Source organism: Zootoca vivipara, chromosome 2, assembly GCF_965207765.1.
Source record: "Zootoca vivipara chromosome 2, rZooViv2.hap1.1, whole genome shotgun sequence".
In the NCBI taxonomy this organism is placed as follows: domain Eukaryota; kingdom Metazoa; phylum Chordata; class Lepidosauria; order Squamata; family Lacertidae; genus Zootoca; species Zootoca vivipara.
Genome location: NC_142584.1, coordinates 108,046,644 through 108,072,846, shown reverse-complemented (window position 1 = coordinate 108,072,846; position 26,203 = coordinate 108,046,644). Strand labels below are relative to the sequence as shown.

Here is a 26,203-nt window from a genome sequence, read left to right as displayed (position 1 = left end):
TGTGTTTCAACTCCCATATTGTTTCAGGAAGCGCAAACTGGGTCGATTCACCATTACGTGCAAACTGAGTCAAACTTCTTCCCCATCCCTACTCACCACTCAAGCATGGACACTGGTTTTGCATGCCAAATCCAGCCTCCTGAGACTCTCAGCAGCTTCTTTTTAAAAAAGGCAAAGCAAGTTTCTATACCATAAGATTTCAGACATTGCCTCCAAAGCATCTCCAAAGCAGGAACAGGATTCGGGACAGTGGTCTTAGGGATGTCACAGCCCATCAACGTTCTTCACCATGAACAGGAGAAGCAGAATACGTTATAATAATAATAATAATAATAATAATAATAATAATAATAATAATAATAATAATAGCAATATGTAAATGTGCATATTTTGGCAATATAGGTGATTTTGGTAATACAGTCAAACCTCTGTTGTTGAAGTTAATCTGTTCCAGATTGGCTTCCGAAATGTTCGACAACCGAGGCACGGCTTCCGATTGGCTGCAGAAGCTTCCTGCTCTCAAACTGAAGCCACGTCGGACGATCGGCTTCCGAAAAATGTTTGAAAACTGGAACACTTACTTCTGGGTTTTCGGCATTCGGGAGCCGAAACGTACAGTGGCGGAAGTGTTGGGGAGCTGAGGTTTGATTGTATAGGCAGAAATCCTGCTAAATGAGATGTGGGTTTGTACTCTATAGCCTCTGGCATTTGTGGCATTTATCACTTTCAGATTGAAATGTTTCTCTTGAAGCTGCCCTATTTTTTCACTTGAATTACGAATAGTGTCGCTTCTGCCCAATGCTTCCCACTTCATTTGTTCACCCTGGTACTTGTAGAATGGGTTTCCTCAGAGCAAAATGATGGATAGCCCGGGATCAGCAAAAAAACACTCCCACGCGTACCTCCCCCGCCTTTTTCTTTCCCTGTTCGCGGGACCCAATTGAACCGGTGGAATTGCGCGAGATGCAATGGAGCATGTTAGCTTACTGGAGTATGTTAGCTTACTTCCACTTTCTTTCCAGGAAACATCCTGCCTGAAATAGCACTTGGTAGCAGATGACGCCTTTGCAAGGCGCTCAGCGCTGGCTTTGTGGCTGCTGCAACCACATCCACTCCCATACGGTAAGCTCAAACGACACATTATGCTCGGCGACGTGATTCTACTCATGTTTCAGTCAGTTTTTTTTTATTTAAAAAAATAAAGAATCAAAAGCAGATTCAGAGGCTGCCGTGGGGCCAGGGGAAGGAAACACGGCTATGGCATATACTGAGTCACACCACTGATCTGCCCAGTTCAGTAGTGACTACACTGACTGGCAGCAGCCCTCCAGAATTTCAAACAAGGACTCTCTCCCTTTCTGGGGAACATCTGGAGGCAATGGAGAGGCTGTAACCACTGAGCTATAGCCCTTTCCCTGATGCTTAACCCTTTCATCTCCCACTCTTTATCTGCTCCAACTCCTGCCCCCCAAAGTTGTTTTTGTACGTGTTGGGGGGAAAGTTTACCATGAATGAAACAACCAATTTTCTCTGTGTATGTGTGTGTATGTGTGTGTGTGTTGGTGTGCAAAGTTATTTGTGAAAGATCTTAACTGTAAAACAGCGATGCCAACTTGAATAAAAATCATACCCTTCAACACTGATGAAAATAGGGACGTCCTATTCCATAATAATAATAATAATAATAATAATAATAAGAGTTTGGATTTGATATCCCGCTTTATTACTACCCGAAGGAGTCTCAAAGCGGCTCACATTCTCCTTTTCCTTCCTCCCCCACAACAAACACTCTGTGAGGTGAGTGAGGCCGAGAGACTTCAGAGAAGTGTGACTAGCCCAAGGTCACCCAGCAGCTAGCTGCATGTGGAAAAGCGGAGACGCGAACCTGGTTCCCCAGATTACACTGGCATAATAATAATAATAATAATAATAATAATAATAATAATAATAATAATAATAATTTTATTACTTATACCCTACCCATCTGACTGGGTTGCCCCAACCACACTAGGCAGGTTCCAACATATATAGAAACAAGGCTGTTCTTATGTGCTTACGTTCTTAAGCAGCCCTCCTGTAAAATATGTTCAGCGAAAGGAAAGTCATGGGAAATTATGAAATCTCCTTCGTGGAAGGCTTGTTAACTGTGAGCTGTGATAGTTTGCGTCCATGGTTCTGCCCCTTCTCTTATTCTCTATTTTTTAATACCATCACATTTTTCTGTCCCGGGGCACCCTTACCACCAAGTAAACCCTTAATAGAAACCACATGGTGCAAAACAGGAAGGGAGGCACTGGAGAAGGAGGCCAAAGGGGACTCTAGGAGATGAGTCTGTGCGGGACAGAGGAAATGAAAAAGGGTGCAAAAGTAGAAGGGAAATGGGTGACCTTTTGAACATCAGATGATGTCATATGAAGAAGAGGAGGAGGAGGAGGAGTTTGGATTTGATATCCCGCTTTATCACTACCCGAAGGAGTCTCAAAGCGGCTCACATTCTCCTTTCCCTTCCTCCCCCACAACAAACACTCTGTGAGGTGGGTGGGGCTGAGATACTTCAGAGAAGTGGGACTAGCTGCATGTGGAGAAGCGGAGACGCGAACCTGGTTCCCCAGATTACACTGGCTCAATAATAATAATAATAATAATAATAATAATAATAATAATAATGCTACTAATAATAATTTTATTACTTATACCCTACCCATCTGAGTGGGTTGCCCCAACCATGCTAGGCAGGTTCCAACATATATAGAAACATAATAAAACATTTTAAAAGCTTCCCTATACAGGGCTGCCTTCAGGTGTCTTCTAATGTTTGAAGAGTTACTTATCTCCTTGGTTCAGGGGTTGGATAACTCTATACCCGCCAACATTTCTCCAGTGAAAATAGAGATGTCCTAAGGAAAAGTGGGGGGCCCAGGTGGCGCTGTGGGTTAAACCACAGAGCCTAGGGCTTGCTGATCAGAAGGTCGGCGGTTCGAATCCCTGTGTCGGGGTGAGCTCCCGTTGCTCGGTCCCAGCTCCTGCCAATAATGCGAGATGAGCGCGCAACCCCAGAGTTGGTCACGACTGGACCTAATGGTCAGGGGTCCCTTTACCTTTACCTTTTTAAGGAAAAGTGGGACATTCCAGGATCAAATCAGAAACTGGGACAGCTTCTGTAAATCTGGGGCCATCCCTGGAAAATAGGGACACTTGGAGGGTCTGTAAGCCCCACATCACAAGATGCAGCACCCCCCCTCATTTGAATGGCAATGCCCATCAAATGGGGGGGCTTGCCCCCTCAGATTTTTTGGGGGGTGGCGAAGGGACCTCGGCCCCTAGGAGTTGGCGCCTATTCTTCCAAGACTCTCAGAAGTTCCTCGTTTCCACTTTCAACATACTCAAAAAGTACCTTAGCATCTACTACCTAAAAGTTCACCATACTCTAAGATGGAATTAAGAGATGGGGGAACTTCTTGCTCCACAGGCCAAATCCTTATCAGCATCTGGCCTCCCGGACCAAATCTAACAGGAGGTGCCCACCTGCGCATCCCATGATGTCACGACAGCACCAGGTGGTTGGCCCCTTTGAAGTCCTGAAGCTAGGACTTCAGAGAAACCCCGCCCAGCAGCTGTGCTGCGGTGTTCACCACAAGGAACTCCCTTCTGCACTCGATTCAGCTGACTTTGGCTGTACCGCCCACAGAAGCCTGCTTCCTGCAGGCATTGGGTGTGCGAGGGTGTTGCTTGCGGGGGACTCTCCGGCACACCTGATTCAGCAGGTTTTGGCCCATCAGCTGAAACCTGCTTTCTCTTGCCAATGCACAGCTAGGAGTGCACTTTAACACTTCTGCTTGGGCATGGCAGCTTCGTCTCCATATCTGCCAAATCAGACATCACATCAGGTGCAGGCACGGCGGGTGTAGTTTTTGGGAAACGGTATCCCATGCCAAATTTGAACCCCCTGGCAGGCCAATCCTGGAGGTTCGCCACTCCTATCCTAGCCAGTTAAAACTTGCCCCTGGCTCACCTCAATCTAGTTTTTCTTAAATTGCAAGATGGCAGCCATAGGCTTTCCTGATGATAACTTTTCTTTCTTTCTTTCTTTCTTTCTTTCTTTCTTTCTTTCTTTCTTTCTTTCTTTCTTTCTTTCTTTCTTTCTTTCTCCCTCTCCCTCTCCCTCTCCCTCTCTCTCTCTCTCTTTCTTTCTTTCTTTCTTTCTTTCTTTCTTTCTTTCTTTCTTTCTTTCTTTCTTTCTTCTCTCTCTCTCTCTCTCATGCAAAAGATAAAGATAAAAAGGTAAAGGACCCCTGGACGGATTAAGTCCAGTCAAAGGCATTGATGGGGTTGCGGCACTCATCTCACTTTCAGGCCGAGGGAGCCGGCGTTTGTCCACAGACAGCTTTCTGGCTCATGTGGCCAGCAGGACTAAACCACTTCTGGTGCAACGGAACACTGTGACGGAAACCAGAGCGCACAGGAACGCCTTTTGCCTGCCGCAGTGGCACCTATTTATCTACTTGCACTGGCGTGCTTTCGAACTGCTAGGTTGGCAGGAGCTGGAACAGAGCAATGGAGCTCACCCCATTGAGGGGATTTGAAATGGCAAGCCCAAGAGGCTCAGTGGTTTAGACCACAGCCCCACCCGAGGACCTTAAGGTGAAGAATGGGTAAATAACAACAATCCTCAAAATAGGTAAAATTGGTGATGCTTTCCAAATACCATCACTTTACCAGGAAGGTATGAGGAAACAAAAGGGGTCGGATGTATAATAATAATAATAATAATAATAATAATAATAATAATAATAATAGGTTGGCAGGAGCTGGGACGGAGCAACGGGAGCTCACCCCGTCGCAGGGATTCAAACCGCCGAGCTTCCAATCGGCAAACCCACGTCCCCTACATCCCTTGCAGAGTGTAGGGTTAAAGCTGAGTGAGATCACCCAACTTGGTGACCATCACCGACTCCTGTGGGAGCACGTTCCATAGTTTAATTCTGCTTTCTTTCATCTGTCCTGAATCTTCCAACATTCAGCTGCATTGGATGCAGTTGAACAGCTGCTCCGTGAGACATCTAGTTGGAGACTGGGAAACAGAACTATTTGCCTTTGGCCTGATCCAGCAGGGCTCTTCTTACATTACACAGGAGTCAGACCATTGGTCCGTCTAGCTCGACACTGACCAAACTGGCTGGTAGTTTCAGAGCCGTGATTTTCTAATCTCTTCCTGGGAATGGCAAAGATTGAACCCGGGATCTTCTGCATTTACACTCAGCGTGTTACTGAGCTGCAACATGGGCCTTCTTCTCGTGTTCTTTAGGGTGAACTGAAAGTCAGGTGCGCTCGTTGCTCGCCTGCGAGCATCAGTTCATACCTCCCCAAAATGCAACGTGAGCTTTGAATAGCAGGACCCCGTGGCTCATTTTACATTAAGCACACAGTGCGGTTGAACTTGGAACAAGCTTTTGACCTGCTATGGTTCTGGCTACTCAGGTGCCAATAAATATTTCTACTCATATTTCTAGAAATAGGTTTCAGGCATCATCTGAAGGAGGTTCCTAGAAATATGATGCAAAATTTAGAAATGTTTCTTTCCCACTCATCCCTGGCTTGCAATGAAGGGAATCTGGATTGCTTGGACTGTAAATTTTTAATATAGTTTTTGAGTGAGGGAGAGAAAGGAACCCAGAGCTGGCTCTCCCTCTAGAATGGCAGAGTTCCTCTGCCTGCAAGATTGCCAATAGGGTTCCCCCCCCCTTTCCATTCATCTACCCAAATTGCCCTTGGACACACAAGCTATTTATGTGACTGGGAAGAAACAAGATAACACTTCCCCCCAATTCCTATTCTTTGTTGTATAACCATGAATTGGGTCCAGATGTAAACATGGCTTGAAGAGTAACTGCACACAAAGAATATCTCGTGCCAGGGTTCCCTATAAACAGTTGCCTTGTCAAATCCACCCACTGTTTAAAAAAACAACAACACAGTTTCTTGGGGCATCTTGGGTCATGTGGTGGGAGGAAAGAGGAAACTTGGGATTGTGTACTGCAAACACCCACCAATAGGGAGGAATGTAGACTATGTAGCGTGTCAGATATACCTACATTAGTAACAAATCACGTAAAATTTCCATTTTTAAAAGAGACCTTCACTTAGGGCCAAATGAAATGTGATACAGGCAGAATTTGGAAAGTTCATTTTAAAAAAAGGAACAAATAATACTAGTTCAAAATGTAGAAAAGAAGAATTTATGTGCACATCTGTCCCCTTTACGGAACGAACTACTTCAGTTCACTGTTAAATTCAAGTTGACTCAAATGAAATCTGGCAATTTATTTTCAGCATTCGGGAATGTTACAAAATGCTGTGTCTAGGGATTAAATATGCTTGAGAACACAAAAAAAATTAACACACACACACACACACACACACACACACACACACTGGAATGTGAATTGTTTAATTTATTTTGCCCTGCAATTCCTATCTTTCAGCTTAAAGGCCAAAAGAGTTTAAAAGAGTAAAAAAAAGCACAGGTGAGGGAACAAACTCAAAGCTCTGCCCCCAAATGAACTTAATTCACGTTTGGTTCACCCAGAAATTGTAGGAACCACCTTCAGGTTTAGTTCAGAGATTTTTTTGAACTAATTCAATGAACTTTGTTAAATAGAACTAGTTCATTTTGAACTGGTGCATTCTATAGAACAGTTTCTCGGTTCCCCCCCCTTGCCCTCCTCTCTCTCTCTCTCTCTCTCTCTCTCTCTCTCTCTCTCTCTCTCTGTGTGTGTGTGTGTGTGTGTGTTCTAACTTTCAATTCTTTCCTTGATGGGAAAAATAATGTTCCTCCTACTGCCGCTACTGCCAGCTGAGTTCCCGCACTTTCTCTGTTCCTCACCCTTCTTGGCAAGAATGATGAGTAAGGGGCTGTGAGATATTTATAACTTTTATGTTCGTGGGGTTGACTTACTGTGAATGTGAGATGATGCAAACCGAACAAGTTCCAGTTCACATTTGGTCTTCTCAGGAATACAGTTGACACTCCGTCAGAAATACATTCATAAAATATAAGGTCTGTCTAGACGCAAACAGGATATAATACGTTCAGGGTATATTCCCCTCCCACCATTTGACCAAGTGTAGTCCACAAAAAAAGCACATTTGATCTCGACGCTCTTCACACTAAACTGCTGTTTCCTGTCCATACCTGTAGTCCGTGTGAACTAGACGGTTGAGGAATCAGCGTGTTTTCACATGAGTAGAATGTGTACTTTTATTTAAAATGCATCTCTGGGTTATTTGTGGGGCCTGCCTGGTTTTTACATGAGTAGAATGTGCCCTTTTATTTAAGATGCATCTCTGGGTTATTTGTGGGGCATAGGAATTCGTTCATTTCCCTTCATTCCCCCCCCCCAAATATAATCCGGCCCCCCACAAGGTCTGAGGGACAGTGGACCAGCCCCTACTGCTGAAAAAGGTTGCTGACTGACCCCTGAACTAGCCTCTATCCACATTGTCCCCCTTCTCCTATGGGATACTATGGTTCCCCCCAAATAAACTGGTCCCAAGCCATTAAGAGCTTTATATACCTCAAGCTTGGGTCAGTAACAAATCAACCTGTGCAGATATCTGAGCAGAAGTGCAATATGCTGACAGGGTTGTGGTGCTGTCAGCAACCGTGAAGAAGAGTAGTTTGGATTTGATATCCCGCTTTATCACTACCCTAAGGAGTCTCAAAGCGGCTCACATTCTCCTTTCCCTTCCTCCCCCACAACAAACACTCTGTGAGGTGAGTGAGGCTGAGAGACTTCAGAGAAGTGTGACTAGCCCAAGGTCACCCAGCAGCTGCATGTGGAGGAGCGGGGAATCGAACCCGGTTCCCCAGATTACGAGTCTACCGCTCTTAACCACTACACCACACTGGCTCTCAATGCTGCAGCATTGTGCACTAGCTCTAGTTTCCAGGCCAAGCACAAGGGAAGCCCCACGCGGAGTGCATTGCGGCAATCCATTCCTGAGAAATCAATGAGAAACACAGGGGGAGTAGCATCTATGTAAAAGGTGGGGGGGGGGAAGCGTTCTGACTCAGACACATGATAGGGGAGGGGATCCCACTGCAATGCGTCTGGTAACAAAATGATGACAGTCTGGCGCTGGATTGTTCTCCCAATTCAGATCGCCCCTGGATACGGGAAATCCAAATTTACTGCTGAAAAGAAGTGAGAGAGGTCCTTAACTGGGTGGAGCCAATTAATTGAGATATAAGGAGGTTCCTAATCTACACGGAACACCAGGGAGGCTGAGACAATGATGGTTCAATGGGAGACTAATTCTACTGTCAGTTTGGCCCATCCTTTGACATGGATAATGGCCCTGAATATTAGGCATCCGGGCAGCCTGCACTCAGAAGCAACAGAGGCTGGTCCATCAGGATGACGGACACATAGCCACACCAACCTTAGCCAGCTGCCGTCACCACAAGCCTGCCTCCCTGCCTTCTTAACAAACCTGTCTGCTTCCTCATCCTTCGTTTCAGTTTTGCCTTTGCAGAACTCAGCAGTAGGGTTGCCAGACTCAATAGAGAACAGGACTTCTGTGCCTTTAATTGCCCTGCTCTCTTTTGAGTTTGGAAACCTTAAAGAGAAACCAGCAGACCCTTTGCTTAATTTCCAAGCAAAGGGTCTGCTGGTTTCTCTTTAAGGTTTCCAGTCTCAAAAGAGAGCAGGGCAATTAAAGGCACAGAAGTCCTGTCCTCTATTGAGTCTGGCAACCCTACCATTACGTCCAGAGTCTAAAATGACTTGAATGCATCTCTCTCTCTCTCTCTCTCTCTCTCTCTCTGTGTGTGTGTGTGTGTGTGTGTGTGTGTATACATGATGGTGGGTAGAGGGGGTTTTTTCAGTGGGAAAACTTATCAGAGAAATGGTTAAGTCAGGCACCCCCAAACTTCAGCCCTCCAGATGTTTTGGACTACAATTCCCATCATCCCTGACCACTGGTCCTCTTAGCTAGGGATCATGGGAGTTGTAGGCCAAAACATCTGGAGGGCCATAGTTTGGGGATGCCTGGGTTAAGCACACACACCTCATCGCTGCTTCTCCACTGCAATATATACTTTATCAGTCATTTTAGTTTCCCCACCAACACTTTGTAAGCTGGTTGTAAGTATTAATTAAACTTTGGAGGGATGGTGGGGTTTTTTTTCATGCTTTTCAGTGATTCTATGTCAGCTGCCTGAGTCCCCATCAGGTTGTGTGGCAGCTGACAGCTATCAAACATGAATGGGAATAGTGAATGAGACTGTATTACAAACTTTAAACTTGTTTCTCGTATCCACAGTTTCTTTCTTTTTCTTTTTCCTCCAGTAACTGAACTGTGGAAGACAGGAGTGCCTGGCGTGCTCTGGTCCGTGGGGTCACGAAGAGTCGACTAAATGACTAAACCACAACTACTGAACTTTACGTTTCTTCTTGGCCTGTTTACGCCTCCCTTTCTTCTCCTTTTCATGTGTCAGACCTATATTTCATCAAGTGCACATGTCTAATATGTGGCCTTACTGTTTGTGTGTTTGCAAAATTTCATGAGGCCGGAGAGCGTGTTAAAGGTAGCAGTGGGATGCTGTGGGGGTGGACCTCATGCAGGATGTTTATGACAGGACGAGGGCATATTTGTGTTGCCACAGTTGCTTGTTTATTTCATGCGCTCGGAGGGTGTGTGCCAGAGAGAAGTTACATTTGGCAAAATAATTTTTATGTGGGGGAGACCGAAATGACATATTATGGGGGGTGCACAGCTATACATCTGACCCCTGTTGCTTCCTCATACCTTCCTGGTAAAGTGATGGTCTTTGGAAAGCATCATCAATTTTACCTATTTTGAGGATTGTTGTTATTTATCCATTCTTCACCTTAAGGTCCTCGGGTGGGGCTGTGGTCTAAACCACTGAGCCTCTTGGGCTTGCCAGTTCGAATCCCCGCAATGGGGTGAGCTCCATTGCTCTGTTCCAGCTCCTGGCAACCTAGCAGTTCAAAAGCACACCAATGCAAGGAGATAAATAGGTACAGCTGCGGCGGGAAGGTAAACGGCATTTCTGTGCGCTCTGGTTTCCGTCACAATGTCCCGTTCCACCAGAAGCGACTTAGTCATGCTGGTCACATGACCCATTTCGCCTGAAAGCGAGATGAGCGCCATACCCCATAGTCGCCTTTGACTGGATGTAACCATCCAGGGGTCTTTTACCTTTCTACCTTTTACCTTAAAATAAGGTAAACGTAAAGGTACCACTGACCATTAGGTCCAGTCACGGACGACTCTGGTGTTGCGGTGCTCATCTTGCTTTACTGGCTGAGGGAACCGGTGTTTGTCCCCAGACAGCTTCTGGGTCATGTGGCCAGCAGGACTAAGCCACTTCTGGTGAACCAGAGCAGCACACAGAAACGCCGTTTACCTTCCTGCCGGATTGGTACCTATTTATCTACTTGCACTTTGATGTGCTTTTGAACTGCTAGGTTGGCAGGAGCTGGGACAGGAGCTCACCCCGTCGCGGGGATTCGAACCTCCGACCTTCTGATTGGCAAGCCCAAGAGATTCTGTGGTTTAGACCACAGCGCCACCCGCGTCCCTAGACCTTAAAATACAACAAGCCTATTGTTATGTTCAACCCCAATCTCTGAGCGGTGCAAGATTCCAGAGGTTCCAGTCACTTACCCAAGAATCGTGTTTTCTTTGGAATGAGGTACAGTAGACTGCTGTGTCTTTATGATGTATGGTTTATTTACATATATGTACGTTCAACCTGAGCCTATAACAGAGGGGTTCACAGCATTTAAACCCCAAGAGGGTCTAGCTTCATCTGTAGCCGCAGTCTTGGATTCAAACAGAAATCAAGCATCAATCTGACTCTTTGTAACTACTAGCATGTTGAGGCAAAGGGACCTACCCATTTGTCCTCTGGCACAGAGCCACTTCCTTTGTTCCCCTTAATAGCCCAACACCCAGCTATCACCTCACCAGGAAGCTAGCCTGGCTGTTCAAAGGACCCAGGCATTAGAGGGATCTCGGCATAGAGCCTACTCTCCCCTCCCCAAACTCAGGGCAATATTTTGAGAGTGTATAAAAAGTGTCCTCTCCTTCAGTCCCTACACTGGCTTTCAACCTGCAGCCAAGCCCTGTGTTTACCTTTGAAGCCTTCCTTGCCTCTCTCCTGCCCTTATTTCTCTCTATCCTCACCTCAATGCTGTCTGTGACCTTCAGCACCTCCACTTCCAAATCTCCTCCGTCATACCAAGGTCTTTTGTTCTTTCCTGTTCTTTTCCTTACCTGGAACTGCCTCTTGGCACATCTTTGTGAGGTCTTCTCTTGCCTGCAGCTCCCGACAACTGGTATCCAAGAGTCATGCTGCCTCCAACAGTGGAGGCTGAACATAGCCATGCGCTTTGTAGCCATAGAATAATAGAATTGCAGAGTTGGATGGTACCCCAGGGGTCATCTAGTCCAACCCCCCTCGGCAATGCAGGAATCTTTCATTGTCCATTCACTCTGTGTGTGTGTGTGTGTGTGTGTGTGTGTGTGTGTGTGTGTAGGACAGCAGAGTCTTGTGGCGCCCTGAAGACCAACACGGTCATTTATTACACCGTAAGCTTTCATAGGGGTTGCAGGTAGTGCTGTGGGTTAAACCACAGAGCCTAGGGCTTGCCGATCAGAAGGTTGGTGGTTCAAATCCCCGCGACGGGGAGAGCTCTCGTTGTTTGGTCCCAGCTCCTGCCAACCTAGCAGTTCAAAAGCACAGCAAAGTGCAAGTACTGTAGATAAATAGGTACCCCCCCTGGCAGGAAGGTAAACGGCGTTTCCGTGTGCTGCTCTGGTTCGCCAGAAGCGGCTTAGTCATGCTGGCCACATGACCTGGAAGCTGTACGCCGGCTCCCTCGGCCAATAAAGCGAGGTGAGCACCGCAACCCCAGAGTTGCCCGCGACTGGACCTAATGGTCAGGGGTCCCTTTACCTTTAAGCTTTCATAGAATCGTAGAACTGTAGAGTTGGAAGGGGCCCGAAGGGTAATCTCATCCAACTCTCTGCAGTGCGGGAATTCTCAGTTAAATATGTCAGCTAGATAGCTCCGTTGGTTAGACTGTGGTGCTGATAATGCCAAGGTTGTGGGTTCAATCCCCATTTGGGACAGCTGCTTATTCTTTTCTCTTTTTTAAATTAATTTATTTATTTATTTTGTTTCTCAAATTAAAATTTTACAGTCAGATGTCCAACTTACGACATAAAAACAAGATTCCAAGGAATCTCTTGGCCTTCCCTCCTCCCCTTTGTGGGCCCTATTGTTAATCATTTCCTCCTGCATCCTTTATGACAATCCAAAATCTTTTACCCCTCCATTTGTGTGCAAAATCCACCATTAAACTACAAGTGCCATTCCAATCCTGCTAACGATTTTAACTGTTTACAATGGTTTTTTAAGATAAGTTATAATTTTTCACCGTTCCTTATTAAAATTTTGACCTGCCAGGCAAATCAGGTACAGCTGCGTATTCCTGTATTGCAGCAGGTTGGACTAGATGATCCTCAGGGTCCCTTCCAACGCTACAATTCTATTATTAAAGCATCCATGACAGAACCCCTGTCCACTTCTATCTGTTCAAGTAGACCCCAGTGCACCACCACCAACAACATCATCATCAACAACAACACCTGTCTGTGTGTGCAGATGTTGCGCTGCATAGATTTATAAAAGTCACTGGCCTCTTTGTGTATTTCTTTTCCCCCCTTTCTGTTTTTACAAATCTTGGTGAAACATTCAGCACATATTTACACAACAATTTGCCATATTACAGTTTATGCACAAACACTGCGCAAGAAAAAGAAAAATACAACAAAAAAGGAAAAGGAAAAGGAAATAGAAAATGAAGATAAAAAGGACAAAATAAACTTCTGATTGCTCTCAAAACAACAAAGTCTCATTTGTTTGTTTGTTTGTTTGTTTTACATAGTGTCAGGGGGACTCCCTACAGGGAGCCTCCCCCCATCATCCTGACCAGCACTTCGCCCAGCGACAGTGCTAGCTGCGGGTCAGGGGGAAGGGGAATGGAGGAGGGAAGGCTCAGCGAGGCATCAGAGCCCTCTGACCAACAAGTGGAGGAGGGACGGCTCAGGGAGACGTCGGAGCCCAGGCACTGCCCCATCCAGCAAGGGGAAGAAGGGGCACCGCTCCTTCTGGCACCCGAATTGAGGCGCGCACCCAAACGCAGGGGAGGGGCTGGCATTTCAGGGTGCCCAGGTTATTATGCTGGCCCCGAAGCCGATGGGCGCCATTGCCGGGTTCTGAGAGTGACTAGGAGGTCATGTTTTCTGCTATCTCTGCACTGTAAATAGTATGCACAATAAAACCTTTAAAGACACAACGGACTGGAGTGTCTTTACTCGGCAGTAGCCGCAACAACTCCCTGACACATAGTATCATATTATTCTACATTGTTTTCTTAATTTCCTTCAGAGAAATATTTTTTAGTTTGTTGTCTATACATTACAAGAATCATTTAAGGTCTGCCAGGAGGTGTTTGCTATCATAATAGTTTTTCAAATATTCTTTAAATATTATCCATTCTTTATTCACCTTCTGCACTGGCTTCTTTGTGTATTTCAAAGGCCAGGGCAGGATGTGTGCAGTGCCGGATTTATGTACAGTGGTACCTCGGGTTACAGACGCTTCAGGTTACAGACGCTTCAGGTTACAGACTCCGCTAACCCAGAAATACCACCTCGGGTTAAGATATTTACTTCAGGATGAGAACAGAAATCGCGCGGCGTTGGGAGGCCCCATTAGCTAAAGTGGTACCTCAGGTTAAGAACAGTTTCAGGTTAAGAATGGACTCCAGAATGAATTAAGTTCTTAACCCAAGGTACCACTGTATAAGCTAAACAAGCTATATGCAAAGCAAGATATGTCAAGCCTTTATGTATTGTAACTGTAATTATTTGTCATTAGGTGGGTCACTTATAAATGGAATGTAATTAATGAAATGTAATAGCAATGTTTATTTTTGTATTATTGTAACTATTTGTTTTATTACTGTGGAATTTCCAAAAGAAAGCATTTCTAAAAATTAAAAGAAAAAGAAAAAATAATAAGTTGCATTACTGAAATAAATGCACTTTTCGACGATATTCTAATTTTCCGAGTTTTTCACCTGTATATTCAACACAAAAAACAGCGGCAATTTGTTGTTGACAAAAGACATCTGGACATATAAAGGGCCCCACTACCTTCAGTAGCTGCCTTAGGGCCTCATCAAACCTAAATCCGGCCCTGGATTTGTGCATCCATATAGGCAGCGAGCTATTAAATGAGGAAAGGGCACTGGCGCGCTTGTTTGTTTTCAGCCTATATCGCTCTGCTCTTTGCAAATTACGCAATGCTGGCCTTCTTCCCTCCGTTTTCACTCTCTCTCTCTCTCTCTCTCTCTCTCTCTCTCTGTGCGTGCCATTGCCTCACATTTCCTCCCGGGCGCTCAGCCAGCTCTGCACTTTGGAAGGTCTGGATTTTCCAGGCTGAGCTGTCTGCTGAGCATCAGGCTCCCTTGGCCAATCGGGTGGCGGCGGGGGCGCGGCCTCTGCCATTCATAAAAACCCCGGGCCGGCGGGCGCCTTAGTCAATCTGACAAACGGTCGCTTCGCTCTCTGCTTGCTCTCGCTGCATGAATACCAATACCTTGTACGGCGCCTCTGCGACGATGTGCTACGCTTGCACGCCAGCTCTGCCCGCCCTTAAGATGGTCCCTGGCCCCGGCAGGCCTGAGCCCACCGGGCCCCAATACTTCACTTTCGATCCTCTCCCGGAAGCCGGGGAAAGCCCGGCTCCCAGGAACCTCTCCAAACCGAGCAGGATCAAGAAGAGATCCCGGAGGGTGCTTTATCCCCGAGTGGTAAGTGAGCGCACTCACGCCCAGCAGGGGAGCTCGGACTCCTGGGTTCATCTGGAAGGGGGTGGGGGCGCGGTTTTTCCTGAGGGGCAGAGAAGTGGGTCTCCTCTTAACAGCGCCTCTACCCAAGAAGTAAGCCCAATGAGTTCAGTGGGAGCTTTTCCCCCAGGTAGGATGGCAGCTTTTGGGGAGATCAGCAGATTCTCCCCAATCCACCTCAAGAGAATAACGCAGAGGGCAAGAGCAGGATTCTAGGTTTCTAAGAAGAAGGGTGGGGGAAAGGAAGAGGAGCTAAATAAGGTTTTGCAAACACCCTACATTTAAAGAACACCCCTGAGAATTCTGGGGACTTTAGTTTGCCCCTCACAGAGCTACAATTCCCAGCACATTCTTTTAAAACAACAACAACACAGTTCCCAGGATTCTTTGTGTAGAGACAGAATGTGTTTTCTGTGTACGGTGCGCATTCCATAATATCCACTCCTAGTTCCCACCCTTTCCTGGCAAGCCTCCTGAGCTGCCCAAAGTTGCACGGCTGAGGCTGACTAAACCCCCCCACGGGCAAAACTTTCCCTATCCTTGCATCTATCTGCAAGGTGAGGAGGCAAGCTCTTTGATTTACGTCATGCATCTGCCAGGAACGCATGGGCTTTGCCAAAAAGGTGGGGGCGGGGGGAGTGGATGAAGGGGAAAAAAACAAAGAGCTTTGCCAGCAGGGAAGATGGCAACCCAGTCAAACATGCTGAGACAGGTACAGAGGCAGGATCCCATGTTACCTGCTTCCCTCCCCACTGAAGCAATGGGGAGATAGTTCCCTCTCCTCTATAAGGTTTTGGTAGCAAGGACTCTCCCTAGTGGAGCAGAGCCAATATTTGTTTTGGGGTTTCCCCCCCCCCCTTGAATTTTGATCTGAGGAAGGGTGATTGTGAATTGGGGTGGGGGTGGGGTGGAGCTAAGTAACTGCATAGGTGAGATTAGGAGGGGTGTGTTTTGAGAAATGCAGCCTGCTGAGAGCAGAGGGAAATAACTGGTGAGTTTGGTGCAAAGGAGAGTGGGAAACAGCATTGCATTCTGGGAAAAGGGCCGCCCTGCACCTGGATTTCTAGGCTGCCGCTGTTGCCAGCTGAAAGGGATTCTGGGAAACACGCTTAACTGCAAATGGGAATGTGTTTCTAATTGCCTGCTCTTCCTCTCCTTACAGGTAAAGCGCTACTATCCCGCAGAGGAGCGAAGCTACGTCAAACACCTTTTCGTTATCCTTCTCACTATCATCTTCTTCCAAGTCTACAGTGCTGAGGAAGACTTCGCTGTCGTGGACGCCTCCCAGAATGCGGAGGAAAACGTCTCTGTCTGCTCTCCAGAGATGAGGGGATCCCTGGGGGAGAACCTCCTTGAGCAGCTCATCGTGGCCTCCTTAGAAATCGAAGAGGCAGCCAATAGCACCGGTTGGGACTGGGGAGATTGGGAGGCAGCCGAATCCGCCATCGACATCACTCAGTTTTTGGAGCAGAGGCCAGCTGCTTTCTGAAGACCCCTAAGGGGAGAGAACTTTGAGGGGGGAGCCCAGGCTGGAGTGCTCACATCTGGCTTGAGGGGAAAAAAAGCAGAATTCAAGCCACGAATGAGTTAAATGCCGTTTGAAACACAGCCAGCTCCTTCTGGCATTCTAGAGCAATTTTGCTCCAAACCCAGCAAGACTGACGTCAAAAGAAACTTGAACCAGCACTACATTTTGAACGGAAAGGGGAAGGTTGTTTTTTTAAAAAATGTTATTTTATTTCTGCAGCAGATCAGACATCTGGCAGGCAGAGTGAAGGATGTTAATTTAATATTTATTTAATTAATAATAATAGTAATTAATAATATGTATAATTTAATGTGTTTAATTTAAACTGACTTAATTTAAATCTTCGTGAAACTGGGAGTTTGCAAGTGAAAATGCTGGCTGGCTTACACTGTTGGGCTGAAATAAAAACACACACAACTTTTAATGTACGTCTTTCTCTGTCGTGGCCGAACATAATCGTATTAGAGCTTAAGTGGGGAAATATTTTAAAAAATTATGAAGATTAAAGTAGGGTTGGGAACATTGGAGGATGGTGCTATGATGTTATTAGCTGGTCTGGTGGGGAAATTATTAGTGTGACAGCTCTGAGAGTACAGAAAACCAGACCGGTAACAACCCCCCCCCCCACAAGCTCTGACAATTCTGTGGCTGATGGAAAAAAACAAGCCACAGCAATTCTGGCTCATTGACAGAGAAGGACACAGTGAAGAGGAACAGCAAAGGCATCATAGGAGACTTGAGTTAAAATTTATTCTGCTCTGGATATTAGCCAGCAGTGTTTGCTTACTGTGTAAGCATGCTCTCAAAAGCAGTGACCGCTTCCACACCAGCATTTCCGAAATTGCCGTAGATTTCTTTTGCGAATTGCACTTGTGCGTGTCCACGCTATTGCAGATGAATTGTCTGAACTCTGTATGTTCTGTGAACAAAAGTGAATAAATGTTTTACATGAGACACACTTTTTCTTTTTTCTTTTGGTCTGACTGACACTTCTGTCAAAGTGTTGTGGGAGGAGGATAGCCCAGTGGGCTAGGAGATATAATAGAAAAGGGGGGGACCAGATGACTGCAAAGAGGGGCTTCTGGGCTGCAATTCAGGGAGAAAAGCATTTGCTGGCAGTTCCAGGTTCGATCCTCAACATCGCTGGGTAGTGTTGGGAGACATCCCTATCTGAAACCCCGGATAACCACTGCCAGTCATTGTAGACAACACTGAGCTAAATGGACCAGCTCAGCATACGGCAGTTTCCTAGGTTCAGAAGGGATTTAATGGTCACCAAGAGCCTGCTCAAGCAGGCTATAGCCTAGTAGTACTTCAGCGCGGGTGGCGCTGTGGGTTAAACCACAGAGCCTAGGGCTTGCCAATCAGAAAGTCGGCGGTTCGAATCCCCACGACGGGGTGAGCTGTTGCTCGGTCCCTGCTCCTGCCAACCTAGCAGTTCGAAAGCACGTCAAAGTGCAAGTAGATAAATAGGTACCGCTCCGGCGGGAAGGTAAACGGTGTTTCTGTGCGCTGCGCTGGTTTGCCAGAAGTGGCTTAGTCATGCTGGCCACATGACCCGGAAGCTGTACGCCGGCTCTCTCAGCCAATAAAGTGAGATGAGCGCCGCAACCCCAGAGTCTGTCACGACTGGACCTAATTGTCAGGGGTCCCTTTACCCTTTACCTTTACATCACTGTTACTACATAGGTGTGAGTGATAAGCACCAAGATGGGAGATTTTGGGTGATATCCAATGCACTCGTTCTGTCACTGCAAGGACCTTTAGCTGCTCAATGGGACTTCCCCACTCCTTTTCCCCAAATTGCTCCAGAGGGTTGGGGGGAAATCAATAACTGATTTGCGAGGGGCGCAGGAAGAAGTCAGAGAGGGGATGTTCAATTGCACAGTTAAAAGTTATTCTGTTGATCAAGAGAGAGTGTTGAATTCCACCCTCTGTTTCCGTAGGTAGTAGCATCGGTAATGCTACCAAGAATTGTGCTAGGTACATTTCTTATTTTTGTGAGTAGCTGAATGAACCCAAGAAGAAGAAGAGTTTGGATTTGATATCCCGCTTTATCACTACCCGAAGGAGTCTCAAAGCGGCTAACCATCTCCTTTCCCTTCCTCCCCCACAACAAACACTCTGTGAGGTGAGTGGGGCTGAGAGACTTCAAAGAAGTGTGACCAGCCCAAGGTAACACAGCAGCTGCATGTGGAGAAGGGGGGATGCGAACCCGGTTCACCAGATTACAAATCCACTGCTCTTAACCACTACACCATACCACACCACACTGGCTCTCAAGAAACGGCCAAGAAAGGCTCCAATAACAAATCAAATTAAACATAAGGCTCATGGCCAACTAGCTCTTACATACTGTATCAACTCACTCTATCAGAAGCAAACGAGAGGCTGTGGTCTAGTTGTGTGCAGAGTAGAGGGTTCTGGGTGACGTGCTCAACAAAGTCAAGCCGTATCCTTCAAGGAAAAGCAAAATCCCGGGAGTTTGTTACCAATCTGACCATTGATGTACTTAGGGTGTACTTCCATTGTGCAGGAGGAATTCAAGCACATGCCATAACTTTAGGTTTGCACAGTTAATGTGGGTTAAAATGTGGGGGGGGGGAATTCCACTTGCCAGAGGGCGGGGTGTTTGTTTGCAGGTTGGAAAGTTACAAGGAAACGTGTTGAAAAGTATGTGGGGTGTGTGTGTGTGTGTGTGTGTGTGTGTGTGTGTGTGTGTGTGTGTGAATGAACAATTAACAGGAAGACATGCAAACAGCCTGCGAGCAAAACAGCAGGACTGCTCCTTCCTTGCCATATAACTTCCCCATAAACAAATCAGGATGAATGCTTGATAAAGGCCAGATATAGGTCAAATTTGCACCATACATTTAAAACACTATAATGCCACTATAAACAATTGAATTCTAGGAGCTGTAGTTTGTTAATGGTGTTGACTGTTGTTTAGAAGACCCCTGTTCCCTTCAGAGAGCCACAATTCCTAGAATGGTCTAGGAACGTCTAGTTCAGGGGTCTCCAAACTTACCGTGCTTAGGGCCAGTGCCTGCAGCACCGATCGCGCTGTGGGCCGGAGGGTGGGGGAGCGTGCAGGAGCGCCCGCCCATACGCGTGCGCACGCACTATTTCCAGTGCACTTCCAGGTCGCAGGAGCACCGGAAATAGCTTGTGTGCATGCGCACGGGCCTCCTCCGACCTGGAAGTGCGCCAGAAATGACGCTTGCGCGCAAGCTATTTCCGGTGTTCCTGCGACCCGGAAGTGGGCAGCCGCGCCACACCGGTAAGAGTGGGTGGTAGCAGCAGCAGCGGGTGTCGCCACAGGCCGGAAAAATGAGCCCTTCGGGCCGTAGTCTGAGGATGCCTGGTCTAGTTTAGCATGGAAACTCGTGCCAGTCTAGGCTTTTGGGGACACCCACTTCCCATAAACTATTGTCTGAACTGGCAGGCCTGTCGGTATATGGATATATGTGAATTTAGGGTGCTAGGCTGTTGCTCAGAGGTCCCCTGAGCTGCCCACAGCTTCAGTTTCACTCATATACTCTGAGAAGACGGGGTGGGGGGTGGGGACCAAGATGACTGCACCCTTTTTGAAAAGGTCATATCTACCCTGCTCTTCCTACGGGGAGGTAATGACCCAACAGCCTGTTTTCTCCTCCCATCCATCTTGTGAGGCAGAATAAGCTCCCTGGCTGAAGGTCATTCCATAAGCTTCATGAGTGGGTGGGGATTTTTTTATTATTATTATTATTTACCAGGGTGTCCCTGGTCCTAATCTGACACAAACCACGACACCCTGCTGGCTCATCCAGTCCTTTTTAAACCAGTTGAGCAAAAGCTATGGGGAAATATCTTTGATTCATATTTCTGGTGACTTGAGAGCTGTTTGTGATCTCAGGGCAAAGGGAGGTCACAGCCACACCATGCATCAAAAACACATGTAACACAAATTTATAGCACACAGCTTCCCCCTCTCCAAAAAAACTAAGCCTGGGAACAGTAGTTTTTACCCATCGCAGAGCTACAGTTCCCAACACCCTTAATAAACTTCAGGATTATTTGGGGGGGAAATCACGTGGTTTAAACCTTTTAACCTTGACTTACCAGGGGTTCAAAACTGGCCTGTGAGACTGTTTTCCCCAAGCTACAGCCGCCTGATGTGTGACATCAGATCTGTGGGTGTTGAGACGCGGCTGCCAAGGCACAATCAGCATTAAAGTGCACACCCAGCTGGCGAGTGGAAGCAGGTTTCAGCTAGAGTCAAAACCTGGTGAATCAGATGTGCAAGAGAGTTCCTTGCAAGCAACTCCCTCACACACCTGATGCCTGCAGAGAACAGGCTTCTGTGGAGGAACACCCAAAGCGTGCCGAACTGAGCATAGAAACGAGTTCCCTGTGGTGAACGCCTTAGCACAGCCAAGCAGCTTAGCACAGCTGCTGTGTGTGGTGCCCTGAAGTCCCAACTTCAGGACACAAACACGCAGCAAAGTATAACATGGAAATAAAGGCTATCAAACCATTAAAATGATGCCCTTGTGAGTTATAAAGCTTCCCTTTTCCTCTAGCATAGGAAAAGACCGCACGTTTGGTAAATTAACAATTGGTTTACTCACAAACCCTTCAAAGGTCAGGTTCATGTGATTTTCCATACATCATTCAGTAAAACTGTCTTAGTCACAGTGGTGAAAGTTTCGAAGAGTGTGGAGGAGTGACCTAGCTAAACCTGGCAGGACAGCTCACTCTATGGCATTAACCCCTTCGTGCCTTGACTACCCTGTTTCTCATATTTTAAGGCATCCCCATAAAATAAGCCATAGCAGGATTTTTAAGCATTCAAAGAATATAAGCCATACCCCGAAAATAAGACATAGTGATAGGAGCAGCAGCAATGCCGGCCGCGGCAGGAGGAGGAGGAAAAAAATAAGACATCCCTTGAAAATAAGCCATAGTGTGTTTTTTTGAGGAAAAAATAAATATAAGACGTGTCTTATAATATGAGAAACACGGTAGACCTTTTGCAAGTTGGTCATCCCACATATTTTTTGGATGCGTTGTGGAGTGCAGCCTGTGAATTGGGTTGTGGAATCAATTTAAAAAAGGCCCCCTTTGGTTCAAAATGGTTGCATTATTCAATAAAATAACAACTCCAACAAGAGGTAGTGATGGCCACCAGCTAGGATTTTTTTGAAAGAAGCCACTATGACAACAGAATGACAGACTGGATGGGCCAGGGCCTTTATGCTCTTCTTATGGTTTTATTTGACACTGACCCCAAAGTAAAATATATTAGGGTTGCCAGACTCAATAGAGGACAGGACTTCTGTGCCTTTAATTGCCCTGCTCTCTTTTGAGTCTGGAAACCTTAAAGAGAAACCAGCAGACCCTATGTTTAATTTCCAAGCAAAGGGTCTGCTGGTTTATCTTTAAGGTTTCCATACTCAATGAGAGCAGGGCAATTAAAGGCACAGAAGTCCTGTCCTCTATGGAGTCTGGCAACCCTAAATATGAAACCAGAAGGAAAGAAGCCTTGATGGTTGATAGCCCCATTTATACTCCACCTGAACCCATAGCTGCCAAGTTCTCCCTTTTTTTAAGGGAAATTCCCTTATGCTGAATAGGCTTCCTCGTGAGAAAAGGGAAAACTTGGCAGCTATGTCTGAACCTGAAAAGGCAAGCCAAACAAATCCTAACCACCCCTTGGTGATTAATCATCTGGATTAAACGAGAAAACAAAATGGGGTGGTATTTTGGTGAGGATGATGCCGTGTAGGAAAGTGCTGGCCAGGGCAGCAGCAAGTGCACAAATAAACTGCAGTGCAGAAATTCCCTTTTAAAAAAAGATAGGGAGTTATCAGGCTGAGCAAATCCTGTCTGATGCAAGGGACACATCATAGCCCCACCATTTTGAGGCAGAAAGAGGAAGAAGGTTAAGTTCATCCTCCTTGAGGCTTCGGTGGGAGGCAAAGGAAGGGAAGGGAAAGGCGTATTTGAGGTTTGGTGGCCGTGGCAAATAATAACAACCAGGAGCAGATCTGCAATCTGGAAACAAAACTACTGTACAGTTCATCGTGTACTGTACTTCACTCTAATTCGTGATGAAGTTTCCAGTTCTCTCACAATGGCAGCCCCATTCAAAACCCTTTGACGACTATAATGCTCAGCAGGCCCATTTTTCACATGGGACCGACGAAGTGACACATTATGCGATCGCCCTGCCTTTTGTGTGTGTGCGGTGACCTGAGACCAGTGTGTTATTGTGGCGAACCTGCAACAAAGCCAAGCGTGAAGCTGCCCTATGACACGCGTTTCATTTTGGATTTCAAAAGCTGTCATCAGCCTTGGATTTCCTCACCACATTTCTGTGGTGAACATGTGGGTAAAACGAAAGCATGTTGCCACACACCAGATATTAGAGGCTCCTCTCTCTTGCATCACACAAGCCCCACCGGCACCTTACATTTAAAGCAGTATCAAATATCAAGCACAATTCCCCTCCTGCCATTTCCAGCACCTAGCATTCAGAAGCGTTGCTGCCTCTTTGACCGTAGAAGCAGAGAGCAGAGCCATTGTGCCTAGCAGCTCCCAGGCGGCCTGTTTGTTGAGCATTGATCCATATTTGTTTCCACAAACCTTGCGTGGAGATTGTACAACACCTGCTATTCACTGAGCAGTCATCCGGATTTGTTTGCAGAGAGGTTGCCTGACTTCCCGTCCATCGATCATCACCCTAAACCAGGCATCCCCAAACTGCGGCCCTCCAGACGTTTTGGCCTACAACTCCCATGATCCCTAGCTAACAGGACCAGTGGTCAGGGATGATGGGGATTGTAGTCCAAAACATCTGGAGGGCCGAAGTTTGGGGGTGCCTGCCCTAAACTTTAGGTAAAGGGGTGCTACCACCTTCCTTGCTGAAAAAAGTCTGAGCGTTTTTTTGTTGTCGTTTTTTTTAGAAGAGTGGGTTTTTTACATCACATTTCACCTGCCTTTGTTGCATACACCTAATGTGACTAAATCACTCTCACGGAACTGTGACAGGCAGCCAAGGAAGCTTTTGATTTCCTAACACCAAACCCTAAACTCTGCTTTATTGCAACCTGAACTTGTTGGGACGTCTTCCAGTTGCCTTCGTAAACATTTCATATCACTTCTTGAGAACTCAGGTATCACACCCCTGAGGTAAATGTTCCCTCACCTAGGCCAACCATTCCCTGTTCGCCATTCGGCCATCTTTGTTGCCTTCTGAATCTGATGAGGTGACAGGAGGTGGGGGCAATACCTGCGGAGCAGATATTTCTAAGCCTGAGCTGTGTGCTTTTTGCCTTGCACTCACACCCTTATTTCTCTGAACACCTTGGAGCTTCTTCCAAAGAAACAACAAGATGCCCAGCAAGATAATCTCCTTAGGGTCGCTTGCACAAGAGAAATCAAATTAAGTCATCCAACCCACTGAAACTCTTAAGACACCTCTTTATGGAATGAATACGCGGTTTCTACTTGAAGGTTGTGAGAAAGTGGTAATTTATTACATCTCTCTCAGACTAGAGACGTGCAAGTATCAATATGGGAAACTGACAATGTTATCAATGGCTACCAGCTACATTTCTCTGATGAAAATAGGGATGTCCTACATTATTTCTGTTTATCCCTTGATTTCTTATATTCTTTATACTCTTAATCATAATTACATTTCAACCGGGTTAGTCCTTTTCTGCCATTAGGATTTCATTTATACCATATTATTATACCATCTGACTGGACTGTCCCAGCCACTCTAGGTGATTTCCAAGATATATAAAAACATAATAAAACATTAAACATTAAAAAACCGACTTCCCTATACAGGGCTGCCTTAAGACGTTTTCTAAAGGTTGTATAGCTACTCATCTCCTTGACTCGGGGGGGGGGGGGTTTGCGCGCGCATAACTCCATACCCTCCAACATCACTCTGATGAAAATAGGGACGTCAGAAACCAAGATGGCTTCTGTAAATCTGGGATGGTCCCTGGAAAATATAGAGACTTGGAGGGTCTGCAGCCATAACAGCTCTGCTCTGCTCGAGTCAAAGGCATCATCCTTCTAAAAAGAAAACTACAGGGGGGGAGAGCGTTCTTGTGCCCAGGTTCTCCTCGAGGGTTCCCCATAAGCAACTCGTTGGCCACTGTGAGAACAGGATGCTGGACTAGATGGGCCTCTGGCCTGATCCAACAAGGCTGTGCTGACGTTCTTAAGCTGACTGGCTGACTGACCGAACCCAAAGGGTGCTCATCAATGGCTCCTTCTCATCCCGGAGAATAGTGACTAGTGGGGTGCCACAGGGTTCTGTCTTGGGCCCAGTCTTATTCAACATCTTTATCAATGACTTGGATGATGGGCTTGAGGGCATCCTGAGCAAGTTTGCAGACGACACCAAATTGGGAGGGGTGGCTAATACCCCAGAGGACAGGATCACACTTCAAAATGACCATAACAGATTAGAGAACTGGGCCAAAGCAAACAAGATGAATTTCAACAAGGAGAAATGTAAAGTACTACACTTGGGCAAAAAAATGAAAGGCACAAATACAGGATGGGTGAAACCTGGCTTGAGAGCAGTACATGTGGAAAGGGTCTAGGAGTCTTGGTAGACCACAAACTTGACATGAGTCAACAGTGTGATGCAGCAGCTAAAAAAGCCAATGGAATTCTGGGCTGCATCAATAGGAGTATAGCATCTAGAATTAGGGAAGTAATAGTACCACTGTATTCTGCTCTGGTCAGACCTCACCTGGAGTACTGTGTCTAGTTCTGGGCACCACAGTTCAAGAAGGATACTGACTAGCTGGAATGTGTCCAGAAGAGGGCAACCAAAATGGTCAAAGGCCTGGAAACGATGCATTATGAGGAACGGCTTAGGGAGCTGGGCATGTTTAGCCTGGAGAAGAGAAGGTTAAGGGGTGATATGATAGCCATGTTCAAATATATAGAAGGATGTCATATAGAGGAGGGAGAAAGGTTGTTTTCTGCTGCTCCAGAGAAGCGGACACGGAGCAATGGATTCAAACTACAAGAAAGAAGATTTCACCTAAACATTAGGAAGAACTTCCTGACAGTAACAGCTGTTCGGCAGTGGAATTTGCTACCAAGGAGTGTGGTGGAGTCTCCTTCTTTGGAGGTCTTTAAGCAGAGGCTTGACAGGCATATGTCAAGAATGCTTTGATGGTGTTTCCTGCTCGGCAGGGGGTTGGATTGGATGGCCCTTGTGGTCTCTTCCAACCCTACGATTCTATGATTCTAAGCAGCCCTCCTGTAAAATATGTTCAACGAAAGGATAGTCATGGGAAATTATGAAATCTCCTTCGTGGAAGGCTTGTTAACTGTGAGCTGTTTGCCTGTGATGGTTTACGTCCATGGTTCTGCCCCTTCTCTTATTCTCTATTTGTTAATACCATCACATTTTTCTGTCCCGGGGCACCCTTACCACCAAGTAAACCCTTAATAGAAACCACATGGTACAAAACAGGAAGGGAGGCACTGGAGAAGGAAGCCAAAGGGGACTCTAGGAGATGAGTCTGTGCAGAACAGAGGAAATGAAAAAGGGTGCAAAAGTAGAAGGGAAATGGCTGATGTTTTGAACCTCAGGTGATGTCATATGAAGAAGAAGAAGAGGAAGAGGAGGAGGAGGAGTTTGGATTTGATATCCTGCTTCATCACTACCCTTTGACGAATCTCAAAGTGCCTAACAATCTCCTTT

The 26,203-nt window shown here is 46.3% G+C and overlaps 1 protein-coding gene and 1 long non-coding RNA gene across 2 annotated transcripts; both read left to right on the top strand.

Annotated features, from left to right (window-relative positions):
- Positions 1-994: 994 nt before the first annotated feature.
- On the top strand, positions 995-9,531 carry LOC148687039 (uncharacterized). Its single transcript, XR_015948609.1, has 2 exons — positions 995-1,122; positions 9,351-9,531. It is a non-coding gene; the product is annotated as an uncharacterized LOC148687039 (long non-coding RNA).
- Positions 9,532-14,653: 5,122 nt separating this feature from the next.
- IER3 (immediate early response 3) lies at positions 14,654-17,430 on the top strand. The gene is made up of 2 exons (XM_035107897.3): positions 14,654-14,912; positions 16,111-17,430. Exons 1-2 carry the CDS (start codon positions 14,685-14,687, stop codon positions 16,435-16,437), a joined length of 555 nt encoding a protein of 184 aa, XP_034963788.1. The 5' UTR covers positions 14,654-14,684; the 3' UTR covers positions 16,438-17,430.
- The last annotated feature ends 8,773 nt before the right edge of the window (positions 17,431-26,203 follow it).

What these genes read in the sequence shown, in the direction of transcription:
- IER3 (XM_035107897.3), top strand. Translation starts at nt 14,685, where the DNA reads ATGAATACCAATACCTTGTACGGCGCCTCTGCGACGATGTGCTACGCT. An exon ending in GGGTGCTTTATCCCCGAGTG is followed by an intron (nt 14,913 to 16,110) that starts GTAAGTGAGCGC and finishes CTCTCCTTACAG; the next exon opens with GTAAAGCGCTACTATCCCGC.